General features: G+C 38.2%; 1 protein-coding gene across 1 annotated transcript in view; it reads left to right on the top strand.

Moving 5' to 3' along the window:
- The first annotated feature begins 226 nt into the window (after nt 1-226).
- The window catches only part of si:ch1073-13h15.3, a 20727-nt gene continuing 695 nt past the window's right edge, over nt 227-20258 (top strand). The window contains exons 1-11 of the mRNA XM_073918067.1: nt 227-526; nt 3082-3264; nt 4604-4845; nt 7073-7268; nt 9221-9418; nt 10555-10674; nt 11050-11188; nt 13476-13588; nt 14901-15067; nt 17351-17510; nt 17984-19305. Coding sequence (XP_073774168.1) covers nt 370-526; nt 3082-3264; nt 4604-4845; nt 7073-7268; nt 9221-9418; nt 10555-10674; nt 11050-11188; nt 13476-13588; nt 14901-15067; nt 17351-17510; nt 17984-18153 — 1845 coding nt within the window. The 5' untranslated portion in view covers nt 227-369 and the 3' untranslated portion in view covers nt 18154-19305. The remainder of the gene's footprint in view (nt 527-3081; nt 3265-4603; nt 4846-7072; nt 7269-9220; nt 9419-10554; nt 10675-11049; nt 11189-13475; nt 13589-14900; nt 15068-17350; nt 17511-17983; nt 19306-20258) is intronic.

The raw sequence follows: 20258 nt of genomic DNA, 5'->3' as shown, positions 1-20258 counted from the left end.
TCATAAAGCAAAGTGTGTCTAAACGCTCTGTGGGGTTCATTGTGCCTGAAATCAAGTAAACTGTCTGTTCTTTGTTTACACCGATGATATAAATGTTTATTTAGACGAGACTGGATCTGCATGTGGACTAGAACTTGTACTACATTCACCACTCTTATCTTGATTGATTACATATGACAATTAAGTGTTGCTTCACTCATTCTCAGAGACCTTTGCTCCTTTGCTTGCATATAAAAGAAGACTAGCAAACATCCTTGCAGAAGTCTCTTTTCTCTTGCTGAAAAGTCCAGCCTATGTGCAATAATTTAAAAAACTAGATCCATTTTTAGATTTTGTTGGTTTGTTTCAGGGTGAAAACGGTTCTTCAGGATGTGGCTGCTGATTATTTGGGTCTCCGTCTTGATTTGGGCTGCAGGAACGTTCTGGTTTCTGTTCAAAAAACCGAGTCCGTTTTCTGCTTCATCGGTGAGGCCTGCAGAACCGTTAGAGCTGGACCAGAAGAAGAGAGATAAAGTGCTGAAACAAGGTAAATACACAGACCATCTTTAAATACTAAATGCTTTTCTGACCTGAGAACGACCTGAGCATGTTTTAAGCCTGTTCTGCTAATCTAAAAGCCAATGTACAATCTCTTAAAGGGATAGTTCACCACAAAATTTTAATTCTGCCATTGTTTTTACTTGTTTCAAACATTGTGTTTCATATGCTGAACACTAAAGAAGATTTAACTGGTAACCATTGACTTTCTTAGTATTTGTTTTTCCTACTATGGAAGTCAATGGTTACAGGTTTCCAGCATTCTTCAAAATATCTTCTTTAGAGTTTAGCAGAAGAAAAAAACTCATAAAAGCATGAAACCACTTGAGAGAGAGTAAATGGGGGGTTAATTTCTTTTTCATTTGAAACTTTCTGTTTAAATGCATACTTCTGTTTTTGTTTTCCGTCAGTAAATGTCATTTAAAAAAACGCATCAGCTTTAGTCAACAGAGGCTCATTCTGAAAACGTAGCCCTGTATACATTTCTGGAGATCGTGAATTATATAGCCAGAGGTATGTATGGCTGCATATTGTCTTGAAAACAAATGCTACAAGGCGGTACAATGTTGTTCCTTTACGCGCTTACAGCTTTCCCACTGTTACCAGTTTGTCCAGTGGCTTGCTGCGTACGTATATATATATATATATATATATATATATATATATATATATATATATATATATATATATATATATATATATATATATATATATATATAATTTTTTTTTTTTACATTATATATTTTTAATATTTTTGTAATTATTTTTATGGGTGACATGGTGGCTCAGTGGGTAGCACAATCACCTCACAGCACGAAGGTCATTGGTTAAAGTCTCGGCTGGGCCAGTTGGTATTTCTGTGTGGAGTTTGCTTGTTCTCCCCGTGTGTTGGTGTGGGTTTCCTCCGGGTTCTCCGGTTTCCCCCACATGCGCTATAGGTGAATTGAATGAACTAAATGCCCGTAGTGTATGTGTGTGAATGAGTGTGTATGGGTGTTTCCCAGTGTTGGGTTGCAGCTGGAAGGGCATCCGCTGTGTAAAACATATGCTGGAAAAGTTTCCGGTTCATTCCGCTGTGGCACCCCCAGATGAATAAAGGGAGTTAGCCGATCGAAAATGAATGAATGACATTGGCCGTAGTGCATGAGTGTGTGTGTGTGAATGTAAGAGTGTATGGGTGTTTTCCAGTGTTGGGTTGCAGCTGGAAGGGCATCCGCTGTGTAAAACATATGCTGTATAAGTTGGGGGTTCATTCCGCTGTGGCGACCCCTGATAAACAAAGGGACTTAAACTTAAAAAGATAGTTCACCTAAAAGTCAAAATGTACTCACTTGGAGGGCCGGTGTCCTACATATTTTAGTTACAACCCTAATTAAACACACCTGAACACGCTAATCAAGCTTTTTATGTATACTAGAAGCTTCCAGGCAGGTGTGTTGAAGGACGTTGGAGCTAAACTATGCAGGACACCAGCCCTCAAGGGCCGAGTTTGGACACCCCTGCTTCTCACTCTCAAGTGGTTTCAAACCATAGTAGAAAAAAAACCTATTATGAAAGTCAATGGCCTCCATATTTTAACATTTTTCAACATAACTTGAATGAATGGAGGACGAGTAAAAGATGACACATTTTAAATTTTTGTGTGAACTAACCCCTAAATGATTTTTATCTTCCCATTGTAAATAAAGCTTACTATAAGTGAATCAAGTGCACTTATTTTAACAAGAGACCAAATAAGAACTGATCTGTACCTAATTAAAGCATGTTCATTATGCAAAATATTAATTATATGTTCCTATATCTTTATTTATTGACCCACATGATGGAATATATCAGTAGATGATGATGTAATTTACTTTTAAGGCTCTTAAAATGACAAACAAAATATCTCCTTATAGTACACGCATTACATTTGCTATCAGATAACATACACAGAACATTTAATGCAATCTAATTAGGTAAAGCAGTATATTATCAATACCATTGTAAAACAATTAGCATGCGTGTCAAAGGCTCTACTTTATCTGAACTAGATTACCCAGTTGTGATAACAGCCAGATTTCTTTTGTTTAAAGCATTTAAGAGATTACAGATTGCATTTTGTGAGGTTTTGGGAACATTCCAAGTCCTTACCATTATAAAACACTGGTCTTTTCATCTGTCACAGTTTTTTTAGTGCAGAAAAATATTACTTAAGATTTCATGAGCGCAACGGCTTTGAAGTCATTTTTTTTACTCGTATTCATGTTCAGGATAACATCTGTCAAAAAAATATACATATACAACTATATATATTGTATGCATGTATGGTGAACTGTGTGCATATAATATTATATATAATACTTGAATAATGTAACTGCAATACTGATTAAGTAAATAAACCAATGTGAATAAATAAGACTTTCTCCAGAAGAACAAATATTATAGAAAATACTGTGAAAAATTCCTTGCTCTGTTAAACATCATTTGAACAATATTTGAGAAAGAAAACAGAGCGTTAATACATTTGACTTGAACTATATTTACGTACTTTATATGTTCAAGGATTTACCAAGGAAAAGATTCCAGCGAATCTTGATGCGATTATAATAGGAAGTGGGATCGGAGGAATGACGGCTGCAGCCACAATGGCCAAATCAGGGAAGAAAGTTCTGGTTTTGGAGCAACACGACGTGGCAGGAGGCTGCTGTCACACTTTCACTGAGAAGGGCTTCGAGTTTGATGTGGGTACGTACAATCTTTATCAGCAGAGCTTCATTTTTAGATAAATAAATAAGCCTCAAGACACAAGACAACCACCTCAGTCAGTCACAACATTAGAATCACTGGGCTCTATTTTAATGATGTAACGCCCCATTCACACGGGGCGTCAGCGTCAACGCTTCCCATTCACTTTGAATGGATGACGTCAGGCGTTGCCGAACTGCATTGTGGATCCGTCAGCGACACTTCAGAGGCGTTGCTCGCTGCAGAAGTTGGGACCAGCTCAACTTTTCAAGCGCCAACGGAAGCGTCAGCCAATCAGATCGCTGTATGCAAATACACCAGCTAGACAGTGGCCTATTGCTGACTGAATTTCATTGGCTGACGCTTCTATGACGATCGTTTTAGACCAAACTTCAGACACGCCTTCAGTCAAGTGTTGACGCTGAAGCCCCGTGTGAATGGGGCGTAAGCATATTGTCTAAAGCAGGTGCACTTAGAAAATCCACTTTTGCAATTTGAGGTCTGAAAAAACGGTCTGCGCACCCAGGTCATTTTCTAAAAGGGTTGTCCTTTTCAATTCAATTCACCTTTATTTCTATAGCGCTTTTACAATGTAGATTGTGTCAAAGCAGCTTCACATAGAAAATCATAGTAAATTGAAACAGTATCAGCTTAGTTTTCAGAGTTTAGGTTCAGTGTGGTTTAATATTCACTGCTGAGAGTCCAAACACTGTAGGGCAAATCCATCGATGCGCAGCTCTGCAGGTCCCATACCATGCAAGCCAGTGGCGGCAGCGGCAAGGAAAAAACTTCACCAATTGGCGAAAGTGAAGAATTAAAAAACCTCAAGAGAAAGCAGACTCAGTTAGGCACGACCATTTCTCCTCTGGCCAAACGTCTTGTGCAAAGCTGCAGTCTAGGCACCGGAGGCTGGATAAGCTAGACGTCAGCGAGACTCGTCTGTCCCTGGAGCGTCACAGGAATCAGTCTCATGCTCTCCACTCTTCCATGACCACCGCAGCAGCTGCTCAGGATACGGCCTGGTCCAGGATTATGGAAACCTTGGGATCATCTAGTCTGGTCTTGAATTTAATCAGTGGCGCTGCATAGTGTTATTTTTATAGCACGTTATTTCATTGCATTATTACATTACAGTCAAAATCAGAAAGGTTAAGGTTTTGTGTATAGAGACCATAGACATATTAAACCTGTAGTTATACAATATATAATGTTTTTTTTTTTCAAAAAAAGTGATGCCTATGTGAATAATACTTAGAACGGGTTTAAAAAAAATATAAAATAAATGTGCTGTTACTAAAATTTAAATCAATAACTTGAAAGATGTTCCCACATGTTAAAGGGCTCCACTACTTCGGTCAGCTGCATGAAAACGGTCTGCTTAAGGTTGCGATGGACCAGATCTCAGAGGGTCAGCTGGAGTTTGTGGAGCTGCCGCAGCATTTCGACAGTATTGTGATTGACGATAAAGGCAAACGGAGAGACTACCCCATCCTGAGCGGCCGGGTGGAGATGGAGCAGAACTTGAAGAAACTCTTCCCTAATGACGTGAAAGCCGTGGAGGAGTTCTTTAAGGTCATGAAGGTACAGCATCTTCATCTCACACACCAACTCCACCCCTAAACCCAGCTCTCACAGGAAACAATCAGCACTTATACATTTTTAAAATGCAACGACAAATCAGAAAAGGTTGGGACAGTATGGAAAAATAAAGTAGTAGAAAGTAGAGCTTTCCTAATTTATTGTACTTGTATTTAATTGCAGACAATATGAGCACAAACTATTTCAGGTTTTGTCATGTCAACTTCATTTCATTTGTAAATATACTGTACATCCTTTCCTGTCATTAAGAAATGCAACACATTGCAAAAAAGTTGGGACAGGAGCAGTTTAGGTCTAGTAATCAGGTAAACTGGTTAAATAATAATGTGATTTGAAACAGGTGATTGTAATTATGATTTGGTACAAAAGCAGCTTCCATGAAAGGTCACTCCTTTAGGAGCAAAGATGGGCCGAGGATCGCCAGTTTGCCAACAAATACGTGAAAAAAATATTGAAATGTTTAAAAACAATGACCTCAAAGAAAGAGAGGAAGACATTTGGTTATTGCACCTTCATCGGATCATAGTGTTTTAAAAGGAATCTGGAGGAGTTTCAGTCCTTTAAGGACAAGGGTGCAGGCCTAAGCTGAACAACAGTGATCTCCGATCCCTCAGGCGGCGCTGCATCAAGAATCCTCATTCACCTATAGGCGATATCACCACATGGGCTCAGGATTACTTTGCAAACCTTTGTCAAGTACCACAATACATAGTTACACCCACACATGCCTGAGAAATCTGTACTGTGCCAAAAGGAAGCCCTATGTTAACAGTGTCCAGAAGTGCCAACGACTTCTCTGGGCTCAGAGGCATCAGGGATGGACCATCCCACAGTGGAAACGCGTACGGTGTTCAGTTTTTTCAGAAATTGACGCCATGTGCTTCAGACCAAAGAAGAAAAGGAAATCCCTCCTTTTTAAAAGTTTATTTCCAGACTGTCCCAACTTTTTCTGATTTAGGGTTGTACTTCATTTTTGTGTGAATTATGAATACCAAAGAAAGTCCCCATAAGGACAAAATTTGATATTTGGTCAAGGGTTGGGTCGATAGACAATGCCATTGTCCATTGGCGATAGACATCACAATGCTGAGCTGGCAGCACAATCCTGGATGGCGTCTCACTCTCATGATATTTAATTAATCTTGTCTCTATCTAACGACTCTGCTGTCTTTTGAATCTATCAGGTAGCGTATCACAGCATCAGTACACTGCTTCAGTCTTTGACTTTCACACTTTCACACAAAACCTCAGATGCTGTAGGTTGGTTCCTGTTGGTTGTGCACCTTGTTTTACCAACCAAGTTTGTGGACGCCATTATAAAGACACAGATCACTCTGCCTATTCATGCCAGAGTCCCATGGAAAAAGTGATTGACAGGTGGTAATTTGTGTGTAACTTCTCTTTATTTCAAGAGTTCACACTTAGATATTGCTTGACAACTGTAAGCAGGTTTGGCATGCTGTCCCAGGAGAGAACCCTGAGCTCAGAGATAGTTGAGCCCAGGGCTCCCACCAGGTCCATAGAGCATGAGAGGGGAGTACGAGATCAGGTGGTTCTCGAGAGCTCCCTTCTTTTTTTGTAAAGGAGAAAAGGAGGAGAAAGGGGGTGGATGGGGGGTTTCTTCGGAAAACGAAGATAAGGGAGTAATATCTAGCTAGGCTACTTATAGTGAGTTAGGATAGATCTGATTGGCTAACTAATGAGTGTAGATAGGTGGCCAGCTGCAGTCAATTATATCACGTGCTCCTGTCGAAATTAGTTTAAAAACTTCACTTATTTATAATTTGATTATGGGTAAAGCAAAGACCATGCGGGTCAGGATGTTGAAACGGTAGGCTACAAATAATTAATTTGTTATGAATTAACTATTTATTCCTAAATAATTAATTCACCGCTGCCCATGATGATAATGCCATCACCCTTTGCGATGTTTCACATTAGACATCGTACCATGCCAAATTGGCCGACATCGCCCAACCCAATTTGGTCCCCACAAGAATAAAAGCACATGTACATGACACAGAGAGGTAACAGTGGCATTATCAAGTTCAATCACTATACAACCAAAAAACCAAGTGTAAAACAGAAAAGAATGCAATATAATATAATGTTGTAAAATAATTGTTGACAATTTTCAATTACTTTCAATTAACCACTTCTTTACATGAATCCATTAAAACAGCATCTGTTTCTTCTGTATGGTCCACAGCTCACAGCCAGGAAAACTCCTCTGATGGCCATCCTGAAGATCATCCCACAGTGGTTTGCTCTCTTTCTGATCAAAAGTGGCATCGCTAACCTGATCTCGTCCATCTTTCGGCTCTCAGACTTCAACGCTACTGAGATGAACTACAAACTGACCAGCAACAAGGACTTGCACCTGATCTTCTCCTATTTCTTCTATGGTGAGGCTGGCACTTTCTGAAGATGAGTTATTGTTTGTGAACTCTTCAGTAATCTTTTGTAGTTTTGATATTAAAGAGCCCCTATTTTGCATTATAAATGGTTTTGTATTTTGGATTTGGGGGTCTCCAACATTAGGCTGATATGCATGCAAGGTCAAAAACATTTCCATTGTCTTATAATATGCCTTTATTTTAACCTAACTATCCCAACCATTCCAAAATGATTAATTCAGCGATTCATTTGTTCCCAAACCCCTCCTTAGTGCGAAGCTAATCTGTGCTGATTGGTCCGATGACCGAGTCTGTTGTGATTGGTCAACTGAGTTCAGCGTGAGGCCGAGAGAAACGCCCACCACGGCTATGAAGTAGAGCACAGAGAGTATGTGAGAGGCCAATGGAGGAGTGCAACAAAGCAATGCAGTCAAACAACAGCATAATACTCTACTCTTAAACCTAACCCAAGTAATAACAATGCCACACATTCAGTATTAATCCACACAGTGGCCAAAGTTGAACTATTTTGAAAATTGACCGCACCGCGACTGTCTAGGAACAGCTGATGATGCCCATAACAAAGACAAACAGGCAGAGGATTGCAAGTTTAGAAAAGCCTTTAAATCGATAAAGGAAGAAGCACCCGTCACGTTTACAACGTCGGTTTGGATGCAATGTGTAAATCGCCCATACAGTTTTAAACTGAGAGATACGGTTCAAGCATATCTATAACTGTACGTTCACACCGAAAGCGGTGAGAGCATCAGAGTAGAGGAATAAATTTCCGAATAAAGCGCGGGAGCGATCGGGAACGTGTTTAATTTGGGACGGGAGCGGGCTGTCTAGCAATATCTGCGGGCTGTCTAGTAATATGGAAAACAGCTGCTGTGAGGCGTTTTCCCCTCGTTGTCAGACGGCATCTTCTGCAGTTTAAATGAAGCCTTGTCATCGCTAAAGTCAACATTTTCTCTTTATTTCAAATATATAACCAGCCCAAACAAATGTAGTTCACCAAAATGTTGGACACACACACGTAGCCTGTACTGTGCCACTGACACACTGATTTAATAACTGTGACAAAGTGAAAATATAGGCTAGTGTCATTTAGAAATGACAGAAAAACACAAACCGTGGTAAAAACAACACACAAAATAAAACACAAACGGCTCGCGATTAGAATGAACAGCAAATCAGCAGCAGAGGATCAATAACAGACTTTTATTGGTCATTTTTGTAAATTGCACGACTTTCATACCTGTTAAGTTTCATGCAAGTACTCTGGTTTGCTCTCTCTCTCTCTGTGTGTGTGTGTGTGTGTGTGTGTGTGTGTGTGTGTTAAAGAGCCGCTGAGCTAACAGCACAGCTGACAGGCCGGGAACGCACACACACACACACACACACACACACACACACACACACTGTATTTCTGACGGCAGACACGTGAACTGGGAGAACGTTTTTCTCGTATTTCTGACGCGCTTGAACCACATGTGACAGATCATAACGGCTTCAACAGACACATTTCTAAGTTGTGTGTCACAAAAACACTCTGTTATCCATTAAAAACGTCATTGAAACCCATTTTCGGAGCGCAAATTACCAGTTGTACACGCTGTAAACGGAAGTTTTTAACATTCTACCGGAAGACGCTGGTCGCTATGGCGCCCTCCATGCAGCAGCCATGAAAAAGGTCTATAATCCACTCTTAAAGTCTGCATGAACCGGAAGCTGCGACCATTTTTTTTCTTTTCGTATTGTGACGCAGTTCCTGGAGAAACAGAACTTTAAATGAGAAAGCAGTGGGCGTGGCTTGTTTTTTCTTCCATGAGCTGATTAGATGTAGTAAAGTAGGCATTTCAATCAGAAAGATAGGGAAAATGGTTTTGGAAGAGTTGTTACAACCTAACCAATGTGATTGTACTCACATGCAAGAAAATTGTTTCTGTGGATCTGCTCAGGTGTTGCTCCTAAAGAGTCCAGCTTCATGATCAATGCTCTGATGCTGCACCACTTCAAGCGTGGAGCGTATTATCCTAAAGGGGGCGCCAGTGAGATCCCCTTCCACGTTACTAAAGTCATACAGAAATATGGCGGCAGTGTGCTGGTCCGGGCCCCTGTGAGCCGAATTCTGGTCGATAACAAGGGAACTGCATATGGTGAGTACAAAAGACCTCAAAATATAACGTGTACAGTTGAAGTCAGATTTATTAGTGCCCCTGTATATTTTTCCCCCTCATTTCTGTTTAACGGAGAGAAGATCTTTTTCAACATATTACTAAACAATAGTTTTAATGAATTCTTTCTAATAACTGATTTATTTTATCTTTGCCATGATGACAGTAAATAATATTTGACTAGATATTTTTCAAGATACTAGTATTCAGCTTAAAGTGACATTTTAAGGATTAGCTAGGTTAATTTGGGTAACAAGTTAGGTTAAATATGCATATCATTGCATAACATTGGTTTGTTCTGTAGAAAAACAATATTGCCAAAGTGGGCTAATAATTTTTTTTATTTATTTAATTTTTTTTTAAAGATTTATTTTTGGCCTTTATTAGATAGGACAGTATTGAGACAGGAAGTGAAGTAGGAGAAAGAGAGGGGGTAGGGAAGTGTCTTCGAGCCGGGATTCAAACTCACGACACCCTGACGTGCTATTGCACCATATGTTGGCGCGCTAACCACTAGGCTATTGCGCCGATGTGGGTTAATAATGTTGACCTTAAAATTAATTAAAAAAATTTAAAACTGCTTTTATTTTAGCCGAAATAAAACAAATAAGACTTTCTCCAGAAGAAAAAATATTATAGGAAATACTGTGAAAAATTCCTGAATCTGTTAAACAGCATTTGTGCGAATATTTTTTACTTCAAATGTATGTATAAACATTTTCTCAAATATAAATATGCACAGTACACCTACATATATTATGTAAATACTAACTTTTATTTTGCATGCGAATAATCATTGTCCCCACACTAATTGAAATATTTAGTTTGCTCAAACTTAGTTTATATTTGTCCTAATTTTTGTAGCCTTCTCCCACATGTTAGCTTAAAAAAAAATTGTATTTACACATTTGTTTGAAATCAGAGTTTGTAATTTTGTGACTATTTTTAGTTTGGTTCATGGCTCAAAAACTCCTTGCTCATACTGTTTTACCTAAATAAATTGCTTTGTCGTCTTGATTATCTCAGTCTGGGTTTATTTTGCATTGAAAATAGTCAGTTTCTATATTATACACTAAAATCATGAATAAATCAAACTGCTAATGTGTTTTGACTGACAGGAGTGACGGTGAAGAAAGGTGAAGAGCATGTAGAAATCCGAGCTCCTGTCATCATCTCCAACTGTGGGATTTTCAATACTTTCCAGAAGCTTTTACCTACAGAAATACAAACCAAGCCAGGTGAGCTTATTCTGAGTGCTTCAGTTAGATTTATTCTACTGTGTAAGCACTGTTCATCAATTGAATTTCATGTTTTTTAGTATCAGGAAATAATAAAAATTATACGGCCCTTGGCAGGTCTTAAAATTAGGAAGATAAAACCTTGGATGAGCAACATAACACCTTACATGTTATTATGTATTGAACAAAAGTAAAGGCAAGATACAGGGTTGCCAAGTCCATGTTTTTACACGGTTAAAGATTTGTCATATTGCATTAATGATATTAATATGGTTGCATTATAATTTCTTACGTCTTGATATGTACAACTGGATTCTAAAGGGATATCATAGCTTTTTCTCATGACTGTACATGCACTCTTTTCTAACCTTTCAGAGATTCAGAGTCGTCTGGACATGATGAGGCCTGGTAAAGCATCGTTCCTCCTCTTCTCTGGCTTTGATGCCACTCAGGAAGAGCTGGGCATCACGGCCACCAGCACCTGGCTCTTCAAATCCAACGACATGGATGGCATGTCAGTATAAACAAATGTATTCTTCTTTACATATATTTTAGCCATATATTAGCTATACTACTGCATTTAAAGCAGGGGTGTCCAAACTCTGTCCTGGAGGGCTGGTGTCCTGCAGAGTATAGCTCCAACTTGCCTGCCAGATGTTTCTAGTATATGTAGTAAGAGCTTGATTAGCTGGTTCAGGTGTGTTTGATTAGGGTTGGAGCTAAACTCTCCAGGACACCGGCCATCCAGGACCAAGTTTGGACACCCTTGACTTTAAGGGACACTCTGTGTAGATTTCGTGCTATATGCCCTTATTTACAGTAGGCCTACTCAAAAATTATGTATGTACGTCTGTATGTATGACTCAATTTGAGAAAAAAATATATTGTTGTCGACACAAACTCAGGCCAAATGAAAGAAACAATTAAAAGTGTATTTTTTTTGCTCTCTTTACATCTAACCGAAAGATGTTTTACATTATAGAAAGCCAAAAAGTACAAAAAAGGCCTTTAATTTATCCCAAAATCAATTTAGCAAATAAATTTACATAATATTTACCATGGTTGCAGCATGCGCAATGATATTACGCAGCACTGAAAGAGCGTAAAATCTAGATAGGATACACGGCCGGCCGGAAGTGCGATATGCACATCAATATAGCAGCATTTTTTATGACACTGTATAACAATAATTTATATTGTTACAGTACTGTGACGGTTGGGTTTAGGGTTAGGGGTTGACGTCAAAACATTTTATTTGTTAGGTAATTTAATAGATAACATAAATATTACTTGATTGAACTACTGTTTTTATGTTACTGTGATGGTTACCCTGCTGAAAAATCCAGCTTAAACCAGCCTAGGCTGGTTTTAGCTGGTCAACCAGGCTGGTTTTAGAGGGGGGTTTTCCACTTCCAGGCTGGTTTCCAGCCATTTCCAGCCTGGTCTTAGCTGGTTAGGCTGGGAGATGACCAGCTTGACCAGCCTAGTAGGCTGGGAGCCCAGCCAAAACCAGCTATGTCCAGCTTAAACCAGGCTGGTCAAGCTGGTTCTAGCTGGATTTAGCTGGTCATTTTCCAGCCTGACCAGCTAAGACCAGGCTGGAAATGGCTGGAAACCAGCCTGGAAGTGGCCAAAACCCCTCTAAAACCAGCCTAGTCGGCCAGCTAAAACCAGCCAACCAGCCTAGGCTGGTTTAAGCTGGATATTTTAGCAGGGTAGGTTTAGGGTTGGGGAAATGAAAGAGGGTTGTTGCTATATCAGAAGTTAACCAAAATGATTTCCATTATTTATGAAATTTCTCCGTATTTTATTAACGTCTAGCCATACCCCAACCTTAAACTCAACCGTCACAAAATGTTATTTATTATTACCCAATAAATTGTATTTTAACGTCTACCCCTACTCTAAACCCAACCGTCACAGTACTGTAAAAATATTAATTATTGTTATACAATGTCATTAATTATGCTTGCATATCTGTAATGATGTGCATATCTGCAGCTGTATCCTATCTAGACTTTGCCTCAAAAGAGTCTTAGCTGGGACTGCTTTTAAGTGCAAGATATGATTAAACGGCAATAAAGTTCTTGGTCAAATCGGCCATGAAAATGGCAACTTTTCATTTTCTGTCGGCTTTATACACAATGTAACTACAGAAGAGCTTTAAATAGATACATATCCAATCTGTTTGGCATTTTTGAGCGAGAAATATGGTCTAATTCGATGATAGATGCTAAGCTAAGCTAAGCTAAGCTAAAAGTGTTCCCGCCAGATCGGAGAACGGCTTGATTTAAATATTGTAACACACAACTGGTTGTTGTAAAATTAGCCTATTTCCAAAAATGACTTTCTTTAAGAAATAAAAAAACGCAGTCCCGACCAGCTGCTGTGGCTAAATGCACCAAAAAATGCTGTAGGACACGTTTAGGGGAAATAAATCATAGATTCGTTTTCATTTTCATTCCCTTTCAACTAATCCACAATTTAAGCGAGCTTTTTTCACAGGTAATTAAATTCAGAAAATTAAAAGCACTTACTGCATCTGCGCGAATGAAACACAAGGTGGCGCCGTTGGCTAAATGCTAATCTCTTTCTCCCTCCATGTGATTGTTTTTTCTGGACTAAGTTTCTTCTCTGAAAAACATTTAATCTGTTCCTGCCTATGGGCAAACATATTTCCAGTCCTTCTCAAACTCTCTGTTCTCTCATGCTGTTTTCTGAAGAAGCTCTATGTCTATTAGCACATGAGATCATCTGTAATGTGTGACTGCAGTCAGTTAAACATAAGTTTTCTCTTGTAGGATGGATGATTTCTTCAGTATGAGTAAAGACGAGGCTCCAGAGAATGTTCCTATGGTTCTCATTACTTTCCCTTCAGCCAAAGACTCACAGACATCACAGATAAGACACCCAGGTAAAGGATGACCGCAGCCTATGGAGGACAAACATGCAAAAAATATAAAATAGATAAATGCATAAATAAAAATTGCATAAATAAACACATGAGTAAATATACACTACAGATCAAAAGTCTGGTCAGTAGGATTTTTAAATGTTTTAAAATAAGCTCCTTCATGCTCATCAAGGCTGCATTAATTTAATCTAAAATACAGTACACATTGTACAGTTGTGAAATGTTATTGCACTATAAAATAACTGTTCAAAAGAACTTTATAATTTAACTTAATCATTTATTCCAGCAATGAACTTAATGATTAATTTTCAGCTTCATTACTCCTGTCTTCAGAGTCACATGATCCTTCAGAAATCACTCTAATATTAAATATTATTACTATTAATATTATTATTATTAATGGTAAAAGTAATAAAAACAATAATGACTCGAGTAATAATTTAATTTGAAACTACATACAATAAGAAACCATTTTATAATAAAAAAATGTGAGTAAATATTTAACAATTTAATAAATGCCGACTTAATGAACAGAATAATTTTCTTTAAAAAAAAACAAGAAAAAAAAATTACCCCAAACTTCTGACCGGTATTGTATATATATATATATATAAATAAGTAAATGCAGAAATAAACGGAGTATTAAATAAATATAAAAATAAACACATAAATAAATAAATACTTAAATACATAAATATTCTAAGGGAAAAACAAATAAATAAAGTTGAATATAATAAAATAAAAAATATATTCATAAAACAATAAATGAAGAAAAAATTACGCATTAGTTATTTTAGGTTTAAATTAAATAAAAATACAATATATCTGTTTTATTAAGTCATAAAATTACAATATTTTTATATTGTTACATCTGTCTATCTATCTCTCTTTCTGGCATATATATATATATATATATATATATATATATATATATATATATATATATATATATATATATATATATATATATATATATATATATATATATATATATATATATATATAATTTTTTATGCAATCATTTATTGTATTCAGATTTTTAAAAATATCTTTTGTAAAGAAGAAGACGACTTATGTATACAAAAAAGTTACAAATTTTACACTGTAATTCTGCTTAATATTATGTGCTGTCATCATAGCAAAGATAAAATAAATCAGTTATTAAAATGAGTTATTAAAACTATCATGTTTGGAAATGTGTTAATCTTCTCTCTGTAGCAGAAATTGGGGAAAAAAATATGAAAGAATCAAAACTTAACAGGAGGGCTAATAATTCTGAATTCAACTGTGTGTTAACGTGATGATCTTCCAGGAAAGTCCTGTATGACCATCCTGACCATGGTGAATTATGAATGGTTCGAGGACTGGAAGGACACGCGAGTGAGGAAACGAGGAGACGATTATTTCAGCTATAAGCAGAGATTTGCAGACCATATCTTTAACTGGGCTTGCCAACATTTCCCCAAACTCAAAGACAAGGTATCAGAAAAAACTGAAGTGTGTACATTTTTCAGTGCTAAAATCCGTTTGTCCTGTCCCTGTTGTAAGTCTTTTAAAGGTGACCTATTATGGCCTTTTTTACAAGATGTAAGACAAGTCTCTGATGTCCCAAGAGTGTGTGTGTAAAGTTTCAGCTCAAAATACCACACAAATAATGTTTTATAATTCTTTGAAACTGCATCTTTTAGGCTTTGATCCTAATTGTGGCATTTTGGTGACTGTGAGATTGCCCTCTTTTCTAAAGAGGGCGGAGCTACACACACCCATGTGTTAGCATAGTGGCAGATTCAAAACTCTAATGGCAGGCGGTTACTTCTTACTCAGGGCTGTTTATGCTAATGAGGGACAGATCATAACTAATGGGCGGGGCTTTCCCCCTCTGATGACACATACAAAGGGAGAATGTCCATCAAACTGTTTCTGCAGACTGATTTTATCAAGTGTGATTATATAGGCTGATTATTTCACACACTGCTGCCACACAACTGTATTTAAACTCCTTATAAAAGTGATTTTTGCATAATTTCTTTTAGCTTGGCTGTAATAAAAGCCACTGTTCTTCAATGACTTGCCTAGTTAACCTACAATAACCGTGTTAAGCTTTTAAAAGGGACCTATTATGCCCATTTTTTCAAGATGTAAAATAAATCTATGTGAAAAGTATGTGAAATTTCAGTTCTAAATGCTACACAAATTATGTTTATAACTCTTTTACACTGACATTTTTAGGCTTTGATTCTAATTGTGGCATTTTGGTGACTGTCGCTTTAAATTTAAATGAGATTGTGCTCTTTTTATAAGAGGGCGGAGCTACAAATGCCTATGTGTAAGCATAGCAGCAGGTTCAAAAGTAATGACGACCAACTGCTTCTCACTCAGGGCTGGTTATGCTAATGAGGGAGAGATGGTCACTAATGGTCGAATGCCAATCATATATATATATATATATATATATATATATATATATATATATATATATATATATATATATATATATATATATATATTAGGGATGTAACGGTATCAGAATTTCACGGTACGATAATACCTCGGTATGAATGGCACGGTACGGTATTTATTAAATAATTTACAGGAAAAACAAAACTAATGAAAACACCTTCGAAAAAAGTGCCAAAAGTGTTTATTTACCTTAGTACTGAACATATCAATGACATACAAATTAGCCATCTATCTGTAAGTTTCCAAACAGGAACTTCAATTTTTCAATTTTAATAACAAAAAACTATTAAATCATATAAAAAAAATAAAGTTTCAATTTAGTATTGTTGAAAACTCATCACATTCAACATTTAATCACTCACTCACTTAGATAGAGATGGGTTTTTAAGGAATATTATCATATAACTATAATCTAAAAGCTGGGATCTCTGGGCATGTCCCCTGCAACAGAAAAAAACCCTCTCATTTGGGACTGAGGTTTCTGGGACAGAGAGATATGATTTAGCCAAGGTTGACAGCAGTGGGTAACGTTTTGCATTGTCTTTCCACCACTTGAGAGGACAAACCATGAGTGAGATAGAGGTCTCTTTGCGGTACAAATCAATGTCTGCATCAATCTAACAAGTGTGCTGTGTTCTGCAGTCCCCATGACTGTTATTAGTCGTATTCCCCGACTTATATTTCACCACAGTCTGGCAGTGCCTGCATATTGTTTTTGTCTTTGTCTGTCACCTTTTCTCCTTTTTCGTATCTTTTTAGAAAGAAACCGAAATGCTTCCACACATCCGATTTAAAACCCGCTTTAGGTTTGATCATTTCCAGCTCTTTTTCTTCCCCGCAACACACTCCATTTCCGCATTACTGGATCTGTAGTGAAAACAGTCCGCAAAGGATAATGGCCACGCCTAGGCTGATGGAAATTGTAGTTCCCGCTACCTCCTGTTCGCTTCATTCGCCTAAGCAAACTTTTCTCAGAAATAGTTTTATTGAGTCATGCGCCTACGGTAATATTGAAAAAAATTACTATTGCGGTATGACGGTATTTACAAGATTGCTACATCCCTAGTATATATATATATATATATATATATATATATATATATATATATATATATATATATATATATATATATATATATAAATTGAACAATCAACAATTTAGGATAAAACAATAATAGTAAACAGTATATTTAACCATCAACGTTTTAGGATTCATTTACAGTATATTAATTTACAATTCAGTGTGTGTAATGTTTTTATTGGTCTCTTCTCTTAATCTCTCTTTATTTTTCCCTCCCCCAGCTGGTGTATCAGGAGGCAGCGACTCCTCTGACTAACATGCATTACCTCAGCTGTAACCGAGGGGCCATTTACTCAGCAGATCACAATCTGGAGCGCTTCTACGCTGAGGCCATGGCTCGAAACCGCTGCGATACGCCTGTCAAAAACCTGTATCTGTCAGGTACACTACTGACATCCTCCAGCATATCACCCCCTATGCATAAATCTAACTAGTAAACTGCAAACCATTACACTTTGAATCAACTTTGAAATAAATATTGTAATGTTTGCCACAGCGGAATGAACCGCCAACTATTCCAGCATATGTTTTATGCAGCGGATGCCCTTCCAGCTGCGACCCAGTACTGGGAAACACCCATACACTCTCTCATTCACACACACTCTTACACTACGGACAATTCAGTTCATCTATAGCGCATGTGTTTGGACTGCGAGGGAAACCCACGCCAACACAAGGAGAACATGCAAACTCCACACAGAAATGCCAACTGGCCTAGCTGGGACTCGAACCAGCAGCCTTCTTGCTGCGAAGCGACAGTGCTAACCACTGACCCACCGTGCCGCCCATAGCTATATACCTTTTCATTTAAAAATCAGACTATTGTTTTGACATGTTTCTCCTGTGCGTTTCAGGTCAGGATATATTCAGCTGTGGTATCGCCGGGGCTTTGCATGGTGGTCTCCTGTGTGCGTCTACCGTCCTGAACTACCCGGTGTACATCGACCTCTATTTGCTCAAGAAGAACCTCAAATGGAGGAAAGCCAAGGAGACGGCGAAACTGGCGGAGAAGAAGCAGCAGTGATGAAGAAAGCAGATCTGCGCAGGCAAACTAATGCACATTTCCACACACAGCTAAATCTACTCAGTCCAGAGAATATTTGGTCTCCCTTTAAATAAGAGCAAACAGGTTGGTCATAAGTAAATCTGCTGTTTGTGGAGGTGCTTATGATCCTGATTTTGAGAGATTCAATGTGTTATATTTCAGCTGATTTCATCTAAGGCCGTGACTGAAGTCGGTTGTAGTTTTGTGTTTCTCTTCTGTGTTTCTGTTCATTAGCAGCAAGTGTTCATCATCAGTGCTCAATCATCACCCAATTAATCCTTTCAATAGCCCCTTTCACACAGTGATACCGGTAAATATTCGGAAAATTTCCGGAACGACTTTACCGGTAAATTTAAAAAAGCGCTGTTCACACAGGCGAGGACGTTACGGAATTTTTCCGGAAAAGAGCATTCACACATCCATCGCAAAATGCCGGTAAATTCTGACATCATTAACCAGAAATGACCTCTAAACGGCTGCGCTTGTGTTTGTAAACATTTGACTACATCACAAACTCTTTGGATGGATCAGTATTGAGTACAGCTCCTATGAAAACATATAGAGGAACACTTTCGCATGTCGAGATGTGCATGATATGTGTGTGTGCTGGCGCTATGGGCGCTCACGGGCACACGCAAAGCTTGAAGGTAAACAAACAACGGATTATCATAAACATTTTATCGATAATTATTTACACAGTTGGCATTAAGAAGGAACATAGAAACGTTATCTGACTAACATCTAGCAGCTAAAGGTGTCTGGAAAAGTATTCAAAGGCTTTTAATCTCATAAACTGCGCGCACATGAATGCGTCTGACTGCTCTGATTGGCTAAAGCAGGTGTCTCACTTCAGCACGTTCTAAATGTGCACACGCTCTTTCCGGCAATCTTCCTTCTGCATTCACACAGCGCAGCATTCCGGCAAATTGCCATTAATGTTACAACTTCTCTTTCCAGAAAATAGCCAGAACGAATTTACCGGTATTTTCAAAAAGGGCCTGTTCACACATACAACCTTTCCGGAAAATTGCCGGTAATTTTCCGGAAAGGTCTGTATGTGTGAAAGGGGCTATTGTCTCATTTAAGCTGCGGTCACACTGGGCTTTTCCTCCAATAGACTGATTTCACGCGGCCGCCATTTTCAAAAGCGAAATCGAGGCTGCGGTGGGAAGAAACCCGGAAGTATCATTGGGAGTTACATAGGAATGTTGTGCAACTGGCTGTATTTCTTATCAGCAAAGATAAAGTGACACAAATTTATAATTTCTCCGCCTTCCGGGTGACCCGAAGGTCCGTTCTGAATGAATGCTGAATATAAAAAGGGATATCAGAGCTGATTTTCAGCTAAGTTAGGGAAAATGGCACTAGTTAGTTAACGTTTTCTTTCCCAAACACATGTTTTAGATGCCATTCATCAAACTCGAGTTAATAAACTGATTTCTAGACTTGTCACTATACTGAATAAAAAGAAAAACCGGCAATTTCGCGTAAAGATTTAAGGCAATGTTGACGGCTTTCTTAAACAGCGCTGATTTGCCATTGTGTTCACGTGTTTAACAGAAATGATTGTGATTGGCCGAGAAGGTCATCAGTTCACCCACCGCTGTATACTGAGCACAAACACAGACGAGCCGAGCGATCTGCTTGATGACTCGACTGATCTTGACGGCTGCTTCGCGCTCCAGTCCGTGTATCTGTGTTTTCACTGGGTGAAGAGCGGTAAACTGAGCGCAAACCAAACACAGATACACGGAGACGGAAGCCATGAAGATCCGTCGAGTCATCCGCGCTGAGCAGCGCTTCCATGTTAGCGGGAAATAGTCGGGTTTAAAACTTCAGGACCAGGTCAACACTATCACAGACAACACGATGATGTGCTGCAGAGGACTGCAGTGTTTATCACTCACCGGGTTACACAGGCTGAAGCAGGAAAGCGTCCTCACAGTGTTTAACTAGTGCCATGAGCTGAAGCCTAGGAGGACACTTAAGCATATCACTAAAATTGTGATCTTGTTTGATGCTAAATTGCTTTTATTTGTTTAAAGTAAACCTACTGAATGATATTGAGGTGATGTTTACACGAT

This window comes from Danio rerio, chromosome 12 (genome assembly GCF_049306965.1).
Source record: "Danio rerio strain Tuebingen ecotype United States chromosome 12, GRCz12tu, whole genome shotgun sequence".
NCBI classification, from domain to species: domain Eukaryota; kingdom Metazoa; phylum Chordata; class Actinopteri; order Cypriniformes; family Danionidae; genus Danio; species Danio rerio.
Note: the sequence above shows the minus strand (reverse complement) of the source record. Positions and strands in the feature narration are given on the sequence as shown.